The following is a 17090-nucleotide window of genomic DNA, read 5'->3' on the forward strand; positions in this document are numbered from 1 at the left end:
ACACCAGGGCTGAGGCAGTCTGAGTGGACATCCCTGCTTGTCCACATCAGCACAATGACGCTTTGGACCAGAGAAGCCAGTGGTCCTCATGTGTCCATGAGAGAAGAATTTTGCAGACGAGCCTGAAAGCATCTGCTACATGAGAGGGCCTGTGGGAAATGTTCACCTCTTGATTTCCTCTCCAGACCCAGTGAAGCAGAGTCTCTCAGACTCAGAACACCACAGAACACACAGAACAACCAGAATCTCTACAAACTACCCAGAAAATGTGTCTTATGAATATGACTCAAGTATGATCTAATGAAAATGGAATTTATCTACATGCCTAATCATAAAGCCAACAATTTCGATATTTTCAAAGACCTTACTTTCCAAAATATTACAGATCTTTCTAACCAACAATTTACTTTCTGGTTCTCAACCCCTGTATATTTTGTAAAACAAAAATTAACAAGTGTGTATCCACATGCCTCTGCCATGGTAGTCCTAACATCAGAGAGCTGAAAGCTAAAGCCTTCTAAGTAAATGTCCTTCCTACAGAGCTCCATCCTGCGCAACGCCAGCAAACAGTCTTCAAAGTAAATATTTTTCCCTCACAATTCCATACCACATCTTGCACAAATCGAGCAGACAATAGCAACAGGCTGTGTTTATCTAAACCCACCTATTGTTTATCAACTGACTTTCTGGCTATGACCTTCTGGATGTTTGTTTATATCTGTCTGCCATTACCTGTTGTCTAGATATGAACTCTCAGCTTTTCAATTCATAATGAAGGCAACTCGATCCTGCCTGTTGTGTTTTCTCCTGCCTGTTGTGTTCTCTCCTGCCTGTTGTGTTCTCTCCTGCCTGTTGTGTTCTCTCCTGCCTGTTGTGTTCTCTCCTGCCTGTTGTGTTTTCTCCTGCCTGTTGTGTTCTCTCCCGCCTGTTGTGTTCTCTCCCACCTGTTGTGTTCTCTCCTGCCTGTTGTGTTCTCTCCTGCCTGTTGTGTTCTCTCCTGCCTGTTGTGTTCTCTCCCGCCTGTTGTGTTCTCTCCTGCCTGTTGTGTTCTCTCCTGCCTGTTGTGTTCTCTCCTGCCTGTTGTGTTCTCTCCCGCCTGTTGTGTTTTCTCCCGCCTGTTGTGTTTTCTCCTGCCTGTTGTGTTCTCTCCCGCCTGTTGTGTTTTCTCCTGCCTGTTGTGTTTTCTCCCGCCTGTTGTGTTTTCTCCTGCCTGCTGTGTTTTCTCCCGCCTGTTGTGTTTTCTCCTGCCTGTTGTGTTCTCTCCTGCCTGTTGTGTTCTCTCCCGCCTGTTGTGTTTTCTCCTGCCTGCTGTGTTTTCTCCCGCCTGTTGTGTTCTCTCCTGCCTGTTGTGTTCTCTCCTGCCTGTTGTGTTCTCTCCTGCCTGTTGTGTTCTCTCCTGCCTGTTGTGTTCTCTCCCGCCTGTTGTGTTCTCTCCTGCCTGTTGTGTTTTCTCCTGCCTGTTGTGTTCTCTCCCGCCTGTTGTGTTCTCTCCTGCCTGCTGTGTTTTCTCCTGCCTGTTGTGTTCTCTCCTGCCTGTTGTGTTTTCTCCTGCCTGTTGTGTTCTCTCCTGCCTGTTGTGTTCTCTCCTGCCTGTTGTGTTCTCTCCTGCCTGTTGTGTTCTCTCCTGCCTGTTGTGTTCTCTCCTGCCTGTTGTGTTTTCTCCTGCCTGTTGTGTTCTCTCCCGCCTGTTGTGTTCTCTCCTGCCTGTTGTGTTCTCTCCTGCCTGTTGTGTTCTCTCCTGCCTGTTGTGTTCTCTCCTGCCTGTTGTGTTCTCTCCCGCCTGTTGTGGTCTCTCCTGCCTGTTGTGTTCTCTCCTGCCTGTTGTGTTCTCTCCTGCCTGTTGTGTTCTCTCCTGCCTGTTGTGTTCTCTCCCGCCTGTTGTGTTTTCTCCCGCCTGTTGTGTTTTCTCCCGCCTGTTGTGTTTTCTCCCGCCTGTTGTGTTCTCTCCTGCCTGTTGTGTTCTCTCCTGCCTGTTGTGTTTTCTCCTGCCTGTTGTGTTTTCTCCTGCCTGTTGTGTTTTCTCCTGCCTGTTGTGTTCTCTCCCGCCTGTTGTGTTTTCTCCCGCCTGTTGTGTTTTCTCCCGCCTGTTGTGTTTTCTCCTGCCTGTTGTGTTCTCTCCTGCCTGTTGTGTTCTCTCCTGCCTGTTGTGTTCTCTCCTGCCTGTTGTGTTCTCTCCTGCCTGTTGTGTTCTCTCCTGCCTGTTGTGTTCTCTCCTGCCTGTTGTGTTTTCTCCCGCCTGTTGTGTTCTCTCCTGCCTGTTGTGTTTTCTCCTGCCTGTTGTGTTCTCTCCTGCCTGTTGTGTTCTCTCCTGCCTGTTGTGTTCTCTCCTGCCTGTTGTGTTCTCTCCTGCCTGTTGTGTTCTCTCCCGCCTGTTGTGTTCTCTCCTGCCTGTTGTGTTCTCTCCCGCCTGTTGTGTTCTCTCCTGCCTGTTGTGTTCTCTCCTGCCTGTTGTGTTCTCTCCTGCCTGTTGTGTTCTCTCCTGCCTGTTGTGTTCTCTCCTGCCTGTTGTGTTCTCTCCTGCCTGTTGTGTTCTCTCCTGCCTGTTGTGTTCTCTCCTGCCTGTTGTGTTCTCTCCTGCCTGTTGTGTTTTCTCCTGCCTGCTGTGTTTTCTCCCGCCTGTTGTGTTTTCTCCTGCCTGTTGTGTTTTCTCCTGCCTGTTGTGTTCTCTCCTGCCTGTTGTGTTTTCTCCTGCCTGTTGTGTTCTCTCCTGCCTGTTGTGTTTTCTCCCGCCTGTTGTGTTCTCTCCTGCCTGTTGTGTTTTCTCCCGCCTGTTGTGTTTTCTCCTGCCTGTTGTGTTCTCTCCTGCCTGTTGTGTTTTCTCCTGCCTGTTGTGTTCTCTCCTGCCTGTTGTGTTCTCTCCTGCCTGTTGTGTTCTCTCCTGCCTGTTGTGTTTTCTCCCGCCTGTTGTGTTTTCTCCTGCCTGTTGTGTTCTCTCCTGCCTGTTGTGTTTTCTCCTGCCTGTTGTGTTCTCTCCTGCCTGTTGTGTTCTCTCCTGCCTGTTGTGTTCTCTCCTGCCTGTTGTGTTCTCTCCTGCCTGTTGTGTTTTCTCCCGCCTGTTGTGTTCTCTCCTGCCTGTTGTGTTTTCTCCCGCCTGTTGTGTTTTCTCCTGCCTGTTGTGTTCTCTCCTGCCTGTTGTGTTTTCTCCTGCCTGTTGTGTTCTCTCCTGCCTGTTGTGTTCTCTCCTGCCTGTTGTGTTCTCTCCTGCCTGTTGTGTTTTCTCCCGCCTGTTGTGTTTTCTCCTGCCTGTTGTGTTCTCTCCTGCCTGTTGTGTTTTCTCCTGCCTGTTGTGTTCTCTCCTGCCTGTTGTGTTCTCTCCTGCCTGTTGTGTTCTCTCCTGCCTGTTGTGTTCTCTCCTTCTGATAGTTTAGAAGTTGGAAACCTTACAGGATTAACAGCAACCTGCTTACAAAGGAGACAGGAAGAAACTGAGGAGTAATTTCTCCCAAATTTAAAAATATTGTGAGATAATCAAATCACCAATATCTGACTCGATGATATTTTGAAAATAATAGGAGGAAAAGCTAAAAACACCAGCCTGTGGTTCTTAATCCACAATTTGTTACTGAGTTTATTTCTTGGGTTAACCCATGTAGAGTTAACATATTTTCACAGACATGGGATTGATGATAATAAGTGTGCTTATAGATAAGGAATTAATGAAAATGTTTTAGGAGGAAAACTCAATTATTTCTATCTATCTTGAGAAATACAGAAGGACTCCATCAGAGGGTTCTCGGCTTGGATGGAAAATAGAGTTACAAGGCTTGGGAATAGCTATTTCTAAGGAGGTTAAAGGGCCAATGATCTGGTCCTGGTTATGCCTGCATTTACCAAGTATGGCTAGGAAAGCTTGGGTGCCCAGGCAGGATGGCATCTTGCAATCACCTGCATCATTGACACCTCTTTCTAATGTGGCTCCTTCCATGACCATAGCCATCTATCACCAACCCCTGTCTCCAGCTTTATCAGTGAAGGACACATCTCTATTGTCACTCTCTGACTTTCAGGGTCAATACACATGTCTCCGCTCCAGTCCCTAAGCCATCTGTTCAAGCAACACACCTCTATAGTCATGCACCAAACCCTGCTCCCTGAAGGAAGCTGGAGCAAGACCCCAAATCTACATCTCCCCTCCCCCACACACTTATGTACAAGAGGCCTCATCATTGAGTCTGCAGTGGGTACAGCAGCCCCCCGGGGTGTCCACAGGTGATATGTGCATCTGAACAGGCCCAAGGAGCCTCGGGACACTTACGGTTGACATAGCTTGATGAGGTCCTGGTCAGTGGTGCCTGGTGGAAGTCCTCGGATGTATAGGTTTGTCTTACTCAACTGTTCCCCGCTGCTGTTGCTGCTGCAGTTTGTGCTGGGGCTGGGAGGAGCCATGGGGTGGGGAGCTGGTGCATAGGACTGCTGCAAACAGAAGAAAAACAAAACAAACCGTTACTGGACAAGCAGAAGCCAGAGCCTAGTCACAGGTCAGAAGCATTCACTAAAGGTAAGCTGCTTGCCCTCTCTAACACACGCAAGTATGTGCATGCACATACACATAGACACTACACAAATGCACACACACAAACATGCACACATATACAGACATAAACACACACACACACATAAACACATACACACACAAGCACACACAGAGACACACACACACACATAAACAAACACACACACATACACACCGATACCACGTTCCATACCACTCTGAGAACATCAACATCCCTTGCTTTTCCTCTCCTCTGGACCAACATTTGGATCAGCACAGCCATGCATGGCAGACAATGAACTAGCAGGCACTCTTGGCCGACACCCTCAGCTTTGCTTCTGTCCCTCACCAGACTGATTCTCCCTATGCTTCTAAATTGGCATGTCACCTTCTTCCCTGCTGCACTAAGATGGTCAGCTCTGGTGCTCCACCTTGCTTCTGACAGCCAGACATCTTTATCTTCCCTACTCTTTGGTTCACTCCTTTTCTCCAAAGAAAACTTCTATCTGCTGGTTTCCTTCTCCCATGGTAGAGCACAGTCATAGGTGTGTGGGGACCACTCTAGGCATCCCGGTCCCATGAATGAGCATGTGAGCGAGTGAGCGAGCAAATCTATCCATCTCAGCTCCATTTTCCACTCTTCAGCTGCGTTCCACCAAGACCTGCTTCAAAAGGTCATAACCAATTTGAAATATCCGACCCTAGAGACCGGGACTGACCAGATGGATTCATGCATTAAGACTGTCCTGTTCACTGTTAGCGAGCAGCCTTTGCCTGCCAGACTCTAATGGCAGCTATTCTTTGCATTTGAGGTGCTGCCTGAGGTGCTCTGAGCATGCTGGGGCTTCTCTCCATTTTAGGCCTCTCCACTACGTTAATCAGTTAAAACATTCTATGTCAAAATTGGAATAACAAACCTGCTTTACAAAGCTGGGGATGTGTGACATAAAGGTAATTACACTTAGAAGGATCAAAATTAGTAAATGTATCACTTATTTTATTTCATCTCTCTCCATGCAGGCCATCTCCAGATCTCAAATCACACAGAAGGCCTGGGTTGGGTTCTTCCTGCCTCTCTGATTGGCTGGGTGACCTTTAGATGGCAGCTTAACCTCTCTAAAGAACAGCAATCTCATTAACATGAACAAGATATGAGAGCTCTCTTGGTCACGGGCCTGTTAAGCTGTAAGCGAGCAGCTCACGAGAACCACTGACAAAGGCATATTTCGGTATTTGTGGCTAGACCATCACTACTGACAGTGCTACTATCAAGAACAACGTATTTGTCACTTGGAATCCAGAACATCACTCAAAAGCAGGGATGAGTGAGCAGGTTCTTCAAGACAAGTGGATGAGGTTAAAGAAAGGGCTCTCAGTGGTGAAAAAATGTCCCTTGCCTTTGCAGGGATCCAGGCTCAGTTTCCAGTACTCATATGGAGGGTGACAATTGGACATAACTTGCTCTGAGGGACCTGATGCCTTCTTCCAGACCCTACTATCAACTACACACAGATGGTGTCATTACCCCATATAGACACATACAACACACATCAATAAAAATCATTACGTCTTTCAAATTATTCTACTGAGAAAACTTAGCTGGGTTCTCTCCTAAAGACTTGAGTTATTGCACTGAGGATTATCAAGTAGTAAGCTTGGAGCTCAGTAACGGAATGAACTTATACAAACAATGTGGTGGCTAATATTGATTGTCAACTTGATGGGATCTACACTGACCTGGGAGATAAGCATCCCTCGAGTCTTTGGGGGGAGATTTCTAAACTGGGTTAACTGAGGTGAGAAGCCCAACCTGAACATAGATGGAATCATCCCAGGATAGGATAAGAAGGAGACAGTGAGCCGAGCCCCAGGATTCATCTCTGCTTCCTAACCATAGATGCTACAGCATCTATGATCAGCTTCTCTAGCTGCTGGCATCAGGTCCTTCCCCATAGTGGACGATCGTGTACCCTTGTACTATGAGCGGAAGGAAACCCTCCCTTCTTCAAGTTGCTTTTCTTTGTGTCAAAGCAATGGGGAAAGCACCTAATACAGACAGCATCAAGCTACTCAACACCCAAGTCATGGAAGAAATGCAAGGGCTAACTCAATGGCATGATGGGAGGCCGTGGTGACAAACTATACTTTATGCCATTACGATCTCATTCTCAGCAAAATAAAACACCAAAATCGACCTGGCCAAGTGGACAGGCATTCAGGCCCATAGACGAAGAGGACATCCCTCTGCAGTTACTCCCACTGAACTGAGACAAAGCCCACCCTTCACTAAGTCGTCCTGAAGTCTCACTTGCTTCTTCCTCCTCTCCAGTCACTTCCTGGACCAGACTCCATCACTATGGGAAGCTCCCTCCCTCCATGTTTGCTCCTACCCCTGCTTCACTGCCTCTTACTGATGCTTCTCATTTCAAACGCAGCACCACATGGCCACTTTCCTTCCTAGCATTCACAACTTGGTTTGTATCGATGTGTTGGGCTCAGTTTCTTAAAGTCTACCCCCATCTTGAATTTCCTAGCTCAAATCACCTAGCCTGTATGAGATAAACAGGAGGTGGTTATAAATCTTTAGGTTATATCTTTATATGCAATTAAGATGAATAAGCATGATGGTGAAGTTAGGGAGACAAGAAGATGTGTTCACAGGATTCAGTTTGGTTTCCTGCTATAGCATCTGCCTTACACTTCTTGAAGTCTCAGCTCGGCCCTGGTTTATATTTACAAGCCACTATATGGTAATGCTGCTTAAGATTCAGGACCTCAAGGTACAGTGCGTCTCACTGTACTGGTTTCCATACCCTTCCCCAGCCCCCACACCTGAAACCACCCCATCACCAGCCCCCAGTCATCATTTTTTTTAACCTGTACACTGCCTCCCACCAAAGAACTTGGTGTTGAGTTCATCTCTTCCCTCCTCGCAGGTGTCAGAATACAGCCAGCCACCCGGTCCTCTGAATTCCTAGTCTTTGTCCTCGTCTGATTGTGTGCCATCTGGTCTTCAGGTATCCTGTCTGCTCACCCTTCTCTCCTGTTCCCTTATACAGGCCTGCATTTCACTGGATAGACAAGGGACACCCAAAGGAGAAGACAGAGTTGTCAAGTGCAAGCTCAGAATGAAAGAGTGAGGAAGTAAGAGATGGGCAGGAGAAGAGCAAGCAAGCAAATCGCAGAGGAATGCAGGCAAGAGCTACCACCTCCCACAATGAGCATGGTCCCAGCCATTTCTTTAGCTCTGCCTCATGCAAGATCAGCATTATTGCTGTGGACTTTCATCTCCATCCCCCCCCCCATATTTTTATGTAGAAGAATACAGGGGTCTGTGCATTCAGTGAAGTATATCTACTGCCTTCTTAAAATTTAATATGTGCATAAGACTTGAACATTTTTAAAACATAAAATGTCAACTTGTTTTCTGGACTTGATTATGCTGTGGCCCTCCTTAGACACTCCTCGGTGCTTGAGCTTACATTGTACATAGTAGGTGCTTTTGGTGCTTCCTAGAGTAGTGTCCAGGTCTCTAGCGCATGGTAGGTCTTATCAAGTGCTACCCTATGTAACAGTTCCCAGGCAGGGCAGTTTTCAAAGCTGTTTGCCACCACTCTCAAGGCCCCTCTCTCTCCAAATTCCTTAAATTCCACACTGTACTGGGGTTTCTTTTAAAATGAGACTTTGTTTCAAGCACTGCCTGCTGTTGCCTCGCTTTTAAACCACCATGGAACCTAAAGAATGTCTTCAGCTTTCTATATCACAGATCAAGAGAGACCAGACTGAGTCCTGGACTGGTCAAATGAGAAAAGCAGCAGATATGACATGATCAATACGTGCTTAGTTAATTCTTCTGTTCCCTCAGGGCTCTTTGCGGGCATTTCCATAAGTAGGACACCATTTAGCAAATTGCATCATGCCTACAATGATCCATGTGTCCTCTAACAGAGCCAAAGGACCCAGTGGAATAAAAAAGCTAAGGCAAAACAAAGGTAAGAAAGGGACAGGAAAGTTGCATGCATAGAAAAGAAGGTGAGGCGTTAATTATGTGTGTGAGTGTGTGTGTGTGTGTGTGTGTGTGTGTGCATGTGTGTGTATGAGTGTGTGTGTGTGTGTGTGTGTATGTGTGTGAGTGTGTGTCTGTGAGTGTGTGTGAGTGTGTGTGTGTGTGTGTGTGTGTTGTGTGTGTGTGTATATGTGTGTGTGTTCTCATGGGAAGGTGTCTGTGTGTCTGTGTTCATGTGTCTGGGTGTATGGTGGGTGTACTGGTTGTTATTGTGCACACACGTGCATGCTTGTCACATGTACCATGTGGAGTTGCACGTGGAGGCTAAAGGTCCATCTTCAGTGTCTTCTCTAATTGTCCTCCATCTTGAAACAAGATCTCGTACTGAACCCAAACCGGAAGTTCTCACTATTCAGGTAGGTTAGCTGGCCAATGAGTTTTAGGCATCTCCTTGTTCCTGACCCTTAGTCCTGAGTGCTAAGGCCCCAGGCACAGGCTACCATAAGTGACATTTTCTGTGGGTTCTGGAAAACCAAACTCAGATTCCCATGCTCATGTGACAAGCCCTTTACCAGCCAAATCATCTCATCAGCCAGATATGTATGTATTTGTTTCTTACAAAGGAATGGGAGGGTTCTGGGTCATGGGGGCGGGGTGGGTACATGTAATAGTAAAGGTGATTTTCTGTCAACTTCCTGCTCAAAATCTCTAGAAATTCTGCCCAAAGAGAGGAGTCACTCTGTTGTAGAGCCAGTAGATCTCAACACTTACTACAGAAGCCCTTCCTAGTCTCTGACGGTTCATTATTCTTTCAGGGATACCCCATGATTCAAATAGCCATAAGAATTGCAAATTGTTCTTTGTGTTCAAAAATTATAAATTCCTTCCTCCCCGCCCCTTTTCAAAATAACTTTCCTTTATCAACATCAAGTTGAAGAAGGTTCCCAGAACGCCTGATAAATGCACAGCCTACATGAATTAATTTGTGAAAACCAAGAGCAATTTTGTATGCTCTGGCTGCCAAAATACAGATAATAAAACCACAGGATCTTAAGAAAAAGGAAGGAAGGGAAGAAATAAGGAGGAAGGAAAGAAAAAAGGAAGGGAGGGAGGGAAGAGGGAAGGAGGGAGGAAGGAGTGGGAGAAGGGAGGAGGGAGGGAGGAGGAGGGAGGAGGGAGGGAGGAGAGAGGAGGGAGGAGAGAGAAGGGAATGGGAGGAATGTTAATAACCCCCCCCCCATGTCAATGTATCTAGGAACTGGTTTCTTGATTAAAGTGGCTAGCTACACTTTATCCTTCATTCTTTGTCTCCTGCTGGATTTGGAATTTTATCATTGATTAGATTTTAAATCATCCTGAGCCACCAAGAAGGGGATTTTTAAAATGTTAGTAAAATAATATTTTCCTTCAGATAAAATTGACTTTGCTATATTGTTCAAAGCCGTAGTCTATAAATCACATTTAGGTTTATGGAGGACTTATGGTCTGTGGTTCCTGAGCAGTTGATCACTGTGCTGTGACAGGGGGATGAATTTGCCGAGTCAGCACAGTTAGAAGCAGTAGAAGTAGGAGATGTTTGAATGTGTGGCTTTGGGCAGCAGCTTTAAGGAGAGAGAGGACTTCTGGTGTGTACACAAATCCACAGGCTTTTCTTTGGTTTTTTATTGATGGGAACCCTGGTAGAGAGTCATCAGGGGGTCACTGAAGAGAGGCTAATCACATACTGGGACTGCCAACTAGAGCATCCCTCCCAGTTTCTTCTTTAGAGGGTTCCATACAACTATGGCATCTGTTTAGGAAGAAGACACTATTCTTAAAATGACAGTGAAGAAAGACATTTAGAGGCAGCATTTTATGTGGTGCTAAACATTTGCTAAATGATGCACCAGTACCTTGAGCCTAGTGAGATAAATGATATTCCCCTCATTTTGCCAAGGCGGAAACAGGCAGTGAAGAAAGGAAGAATGACCTCTTCAAGGTCACACAGTTGGGACCCAGGTTTGACCCTAAGGAGACTGATCTCAGAAGCCCTACATGCGGGGTTAAACTTCAACTCTTTGTGATGCACACAAAGATGAAGGTTCTTCCTGGAAGTCACACCAGGGAGATGGGCCAGGTGTGAGCTCTGAGGCAGTCAGGTATGAGTAGCGTTGGTGCAGAGGGTGGCTACCAGCCAAAAGAAGCAGAACCAACCCTCCCATCAGAATATAAATGAAGTCACCTTGACATTTAATGTCTAAAGGGGACGTCACCATCAGAACCAGGTATGATTTTTTTTCATGTGATATCAAACAAGTGAGTTCAGTTGTTCGGATTCGGTTGTTTAACAAGATGAACTGACCAGGGGATGGGGGGTGAGGGTGATGGGGCTCACTTTCAGATGCTGACTCACTTAGTAAGTTTGGTGCCTCAACTGCAGTCTCCACCTCAGGTCCCTCTCACATTCTTGTAAAATGCCTGGCTAGATGAGCAGGATTGCCAAGAGAGTTCCTTGCTGTGATTTGAATGCACACTACAGCTGAATGTGAGGCGTTCCTGTCTAGAAGGAAGTAGTGGATACCGTCTAATAAACGCTGCCTTCCCATCGACAGAGTCAAGTAGTCAGGGGAAAAGAAGAACTTCTTTTAGGTAATGCCACTGCAGTTCTTGAATACTTAACAGCAAGGGGCTGTGACATGTTTTAATTGAAGGTACCTCAACTCTGTTACCACAGACACTGTAGGAAGGACATTGCTTTGTTGTATGTGGCTGCCCCATGCACTGTTGGAGATTCAAATACTATCTCTGCTCTCCATTTAGAAGCCAGATATATCATCCTCTGCACAAAGCTTTAACAATCAAAAAATGTCTTCCAAGATTTCCAGATGGACTCTGAATAAGAGGGGCAAACCAGGACACTACACAAACATAACCCCTTCCCTTGAAATGTCAAAACAACCTCTTCAAAGAACAGTGATATTAATTACCTAGTCTAACTAACTTACTTCATTGTGGGGGCGGGGTGGGGGAAGCTCACTCCAAACCCAAAGTCAGCTCCTTAGTCTTAAGTACATGTGGCACTCCTGATTTCCCCCACGCCTCTACACTCAGAAGCCAAGACATCAGAGAATATTTCATCTGTGTCAGACTGAGTCTAAAACATACTTCTCCCATTGGATTGGAAACATAAATCTTTTGCAAAGAGAATGTTAAATATTTTTTGCATGCAGTTCTCCTTGGCTTGGAATCCCAGGGTTTTGGTGCCAAGCTGCAGTCAGCTCTACTGCCGGCATCTGGTCGCTGGCAGAACCCAGTGGCAGTTGGTCTGGTGGTTTGGAGAAGCCAAGGACTCCGGCACATAGCAGTCTGTTCTGCGGATGGTCTACCCAATTTGTTTTTATTCATCTCCAGCACGATAGAATTCGTAGTCTTTTATCCACTCAAGGGATAACATCTCCCATGGGGTTGACATGCCAACTCAATCTATACTATAGAAATGAATACAGACCTCCTTAAACCATACATTATTTAGATGGCATACACAAGAAGTCCATTGCTCGGGGTAGAATATTGTGGTGACTGTTGGACTCCTCTCCTAGATAGAGCTAATTTCCATATAACTTTGCTTCTGCGTACCTCTCCGCATGGAGCGAGGACACAACCTGAGAGAGTGGGCAGGATAGGAGGGGCAGCAGCCATTAGTGCAGCTGTAAGAGCCTCAGATGAGGGTGACGGTGTGAATCCAGTGCGTGTGAGCCATTACAAATGTAGCTAAATGAGTATCTCAGACAAGCCACCCAATTTCAGCCATGGCTTCAGGAACCACGCGCATTACGGCTTTTTCGATTTCAGGCCAGGCAATTGCCTCTCCATTATCTGGAATAGGATGACTGAAAACAACAGTCTCCATTATGCCGGTGATAATAGAGTTTGGTGGAAGGCTGCCCCTCGTCTCTCTTCCTGCCCACAGTACAGATATGGAAATGAGCAATAAAGAAGGAAACCGCTCACAAAAGGCAATCGTGTGAGCATCCCTTGTCCGCTGGTCCAGGTAATAGCTGCCGTCAACAGGAGGAACCTGATGCTTAAGAACTCCGGGGAACCGGCTGTGCCTCTAACAGCCCTACCACTAACTAGGCTCGTCAACCTTGTGTCATAAAAAGAGGGGGAACGATGTTCATTTCACTTCATTGGGATGTCGTCAACCTAAAATATGTAGAATATGTAGACTACTGAACATAACAGAATGCTCAGGCCCAACACTTGATCATCTACTTATACATTTACATGTATAAATTATATAATTGTATATGTTTATTTTATATGACTGTATTTTATTTATATTTTATATACTATGATAATCTAAAATGTATTGCAAAATATTTTAAATGATGCATGTGTTATCTGTGTATATAGGTACACATCTCTATGACGTAATTTTATCATCCATACCATCCTCATGAGGGAGATCCATAAACATAGTCTCTGGTTTTTAGGTGATACCATTACCTTGAAGAAGGCCAAAGAGCTAGTTAATTTGTAAAGCCTCGGATCCACTCTTCTTGAAATTAAGCCATCGGAGTTCAGTTTTTCCATTTTGACCAAGAACCAGAATATGGTCATGGAGCAGTAATGCGACAATCATATCTCGTGGAATGGCTAATTAGTTCCAAGGCAGTCACAAATCACTACTGAGTCATTTTTTAATCATACTTCTGTGAGGATGAGAGCCAGTTTTGCTTACATATTAGTTTTTAAAACCTTGGCAGATTGCATGAGTGCACGGTATTCTTTTCTATAGACAAATAGGCGTCATCGAGAGTCATTAAATTCTGTTTAGAGGTTTAGATATTAAATGACATTTTAAAATTCATGGTACTTGAAAACACAAGTAAACTAGCTATGGTGCAGCTCAAGGACCACTTGACAAGTTTCATCAAAATATTTATAAGCTGGAGAAATGGGCTGTTCTAAGTACACCAGCAGTCTCTTACAAACATTGCCAATGCTCCAAACACCAAGGGTACCTATTCTTTGCCCAAATCTCTCCTTTCAGCCAACCAACTCCTGATTTCTTCTAGGAAAAACTAATAATATTAGCGCCCATTTCAAATTTTGTGGTGCTATAGGCTGAGTTGAAAGGGCCACGTGCATGCATTGAGACCAGCACTAGACAGGGGCTGACCACTCTATCCCAACAGCCCATGACTGTAATGCCAATGGTGGGTGGTGCTTATGGAAAAATGAGCCATGGCTGTGCTGATTACAATGTCAGCTACAAGAGGAATGTGTGCACTCTCTAGGAATATTGACACTCACCACATCTCTGAATGGAGTCTCTGCTATTAGTTCAATAGGACTAATAGACTGTTGTTTCAAAGGGGGTGGGATAATAGGAAGGACACTCTAGAAATGGGTCTAAAATATGGCGTATAAAATATCTTTCAGCTGATGTGACTCCTGACCAGAGCAGATGCCACTGAAAAACACTGTCAGGAGATTGGCATGGACTGCTGGGACAGAACTAATCCTGCAAGTAAAATTCAAGTTATAGGAAGAATAAGATGTGTTTGAATTTTTTTTTTGTAACCAGTAAGTATTTTTCATCTTGATTTAAAATTCTCAAATATCAAGGACAGATGGATGTCTCAATGGTTAGAGAACACATCCAGCTCTTGCAGAGGACCCAGGGACAGTTCTCAGCACTCAGAACGGGCAGTTGACAACTCCCTTAGCTCAAGCTCCAGGATGTCAAGGAGGTGTGCACCCTCTTCCGACCTCCATAGTCATCTGTATGCACACACAAACTCTCTCTCTCTCTCTCTCTCTCTCTCTCTCTCTCTCTCTCACACACACACACACACACACACACAAACACATCGGAGGGCAAGAGAAATTATTTAAAAGTTTTAAATATTTAGAAATCCTTTTTAAGTAATGTGAAGTAACTGTTTTAAAGCCTCATCTCTGTTTAAAGTCTAATACTTTCAGCATTTCCCTGACATAAAAAATGGCAGCAGTGCTCCCCACTCATCCTCGCTGTATTGTGTTTGCCCTCCCACATACGAAGAATGGAGACTGACAAATGCAGTTGACAAAGCTGGGCTGTGACAAGACTTTATTACTACTAAATTAACTGTTTCACCACTTCCCCCTCCATCAAGAACATCATGGCAACAGGGACAGGGAGTCATCTCCCCGCTCAATCAGTTAATCTTCATATTAAAATCTCATATTGTTGATCTGCTTACTGACGGCTAATGAGTTATGAAAACAATTTGGTTTGTTAAGTTAAAAATGAAATAGGAATAGGGAAAGGGAAACAGGGGAGAGAAGGAAGGAGAGAGGGAGGGCGGGAGGGAAAAGAGAGGGCTAGAGGAAAGAAGAGAGATGAAGTGAGGGAGGAAAGGAGGAAGGGAGGAAGGGAGAAAGGAAGTGAGGGAGGAAAGAAGGGAGAAAGGGAAGAAGAGAAGGAGGAAGGGAGGGAGGGAGAGAGAGGGAGAGAATAATGGAGAGAGGGAGAAAAGAAAAGAAGAATAGAGGGAGAGAAAGGGGGTGGGATAAAGGAAGAGAGAGAAGGAGAGAGGAATAGAAGAAGGGAGAGAAGGAGGGAGGGAAGAAGAAAAGAATCGAGAAATGGTAAGAGAAAGGGAGGAAGGAAGGGAGAGGAGAAGGGAGGGAGGGAAAGAGAGAGGGAAGAAGGAAGGAAGGAAGGAAGGAAGGAAGGAGGGAGGGAGGGAGGGAGGGAGGGAGGGAGGGAAGGAAGGAAGGAAGGAAGAAAAGAAAGGAAGGAAGGAAATGGGGAGGGGAAGGAGTCAGAAGGAAACTTACATGAACTCCTGGTACAGAATTCTTGCCTGTCTCTTTGGCAGGCAAGCTGTTTACCTAGATTATTCTACACTTTCAATACACACCAAGTGCTTTATAGGAACCTGGAAGGAGGGTTCTCTACTTCCCAGCATCCACACACAAAGCCATTCTCCCTGGGCTGAATAGAGCTGAAACCCAAAGAAGAGCCTCCTTACAGTGAGCTAATGGAGAAAGTCTGCAGATCCATAAACAACAACCTAAACTCTGTGACATAAAATAGTTCCGTTGTTTTATTAACCTATTTATTCATATTTTAATGGTGCCGCAAAATTAAATGTGAAGAGAAAGTAAGCTTTTAAAGTCCTAAATCTAAGAAATTTGGACTATAAAACATAACAAAATTTCATGTAGAAGACAATATTAGGACACAGATCAAAAGTGTGACAGCAGGCAGGACCTGGTTTGTGCAGCCTTATGACACCAGCTCCTGAGGCTGGAAGGTCACAAGTTCAAGGTCAGACAGGTGAAAGAATCCATTTAAAGCTGGCATGGCTAACTTAGCGAGACTATCTAAATATGAAATGAAAAGAGGTAAGGACGTGGCTCACTGGGGAAGTGAGGTGTGCAGGAGGCCCTGGGTTCAAGCCTCAGCACTAACCAAATTTAGAATTGCTTCATTCTAACACAGAAGTCCTGCGCTTGGTCCCCCAACCTGACATGAACCAAACAGCAGTGCATGCTTCTGATCCCCTTAGCGAGTGAGCTATGTAGATGAGAAGTCCAAGGTCTCTCTGGGCTACACAGCCAGTTGGAAGTGAGCTGAGTATACACAAGACCCTGTCTATAGATAACTGAGTGAATGAATGAGTGAATGAATGAATGAATGAGTGAATGAATGAGTGAATGAATGAGTGAATGAATGAGTGAATGGGTGAATGAATGAGTGAATGAATGAGTGAATGAATGAGTGAATGAATGAGTGAATGAATGAGTGAATGAATGAATGAGTAAATGAATGAGTGAATGAATGGACAGACAGGAAAGGAATAAAAGTGCTTGACTAGATAATTTTACATGAATAGCATTTTAAACATTTCCTACTGTTGGGCAGTTAGACTATAAAATATCCACCAGACATGTAATCATATGGCTACATTCATTACAATTTTTATACCATGAGATACATATCAAATATCAACACATCCAAACTTCTCTTTCTCCTAATTGTAAACTATGAATACTCATTTCCCCCTGTGTATCACAAGCCAACACACCCTGTACTTGAGAAAGTTTCTCAGAATAATGTGCACAAACTCAATATCCAAGGAATCTTTCCTTTGTACTAGACATGATCTTCTGACCTAGAGGACAAACTCTGGCCAACAGGAAGGTGGTTCCACTTGCCAATTCCCTAAATGGTTTTGTTATTTACAGAAGGGATTGAAGTTCTAAAATGGGCCCATGACAGCCCTTTACTCTTGATAGGCTTGCTTTCTAAAATGGAGAGGAGGGCCGCTTGCTGTCATTGCTGAGAGGAAACACACATCTCATAAGCATGCCACGCTCCAGGTCCATATCTTGTTCTTACGACTTACCACCCAGCAGAAATAATTATGTTTTTCTCTCCCCTCCCCCCCATCTGTATCAGTGGGCGGGCACAACAGCTTAACAGAATATTGTTAAACCTTTCAAATGAGGGATGGTACATGAAGCCATGTTGTGGTACAAATATGAATATCCCCAGCCCCGTCTTCAATAAGTTCTTATTTTTAAATACTTGGTTAGTGTTCAGTTAGCAGCACT

At 45.0% G+C, this 17090-nt stretch overlaps 1 protein-coding gene across 10 annotated transcripts in view; it reads right to left on the reverse strand.

Moving 5' to 3' along the window:
• The window catches only part of Rbms3 (RNA binding motif single stranded interacting protein 3), a 1312983-nt gene that overhangs the window by 524849 nt on the left and 771044 nt on the right, over window positions 1-17090 (reverse strand). For all 10 annotated transcript variants that reach the window (XM_085828159.1, XM_085828156.1, XM_085828158.1 and 7 more), the window contains one exon: window positions 4256-4413. In XM_085828159.1, the coding sequence (XP_085684285.1) occupies window positions 4256-4413 (158 nt within the window). The remainder of the gene's footprint in view (window positions 1-4255; window positions 4414-17090) is intronic.

This window comes from Mus caroli, unplaced genomic scaffold, assembly GCF_978045245.1.
Source record: "Mus caroli unplaced genomic scaffold, Mus_caroli_1 scaffold_11, whole genome shotgun sequence".
In the NCBI taxonomy this organism is placed as follows: Eukaryota; Metazoa; Chordata; class Mammalia; order Rodentia; family Muridae; genus Mus; species Mus caroli.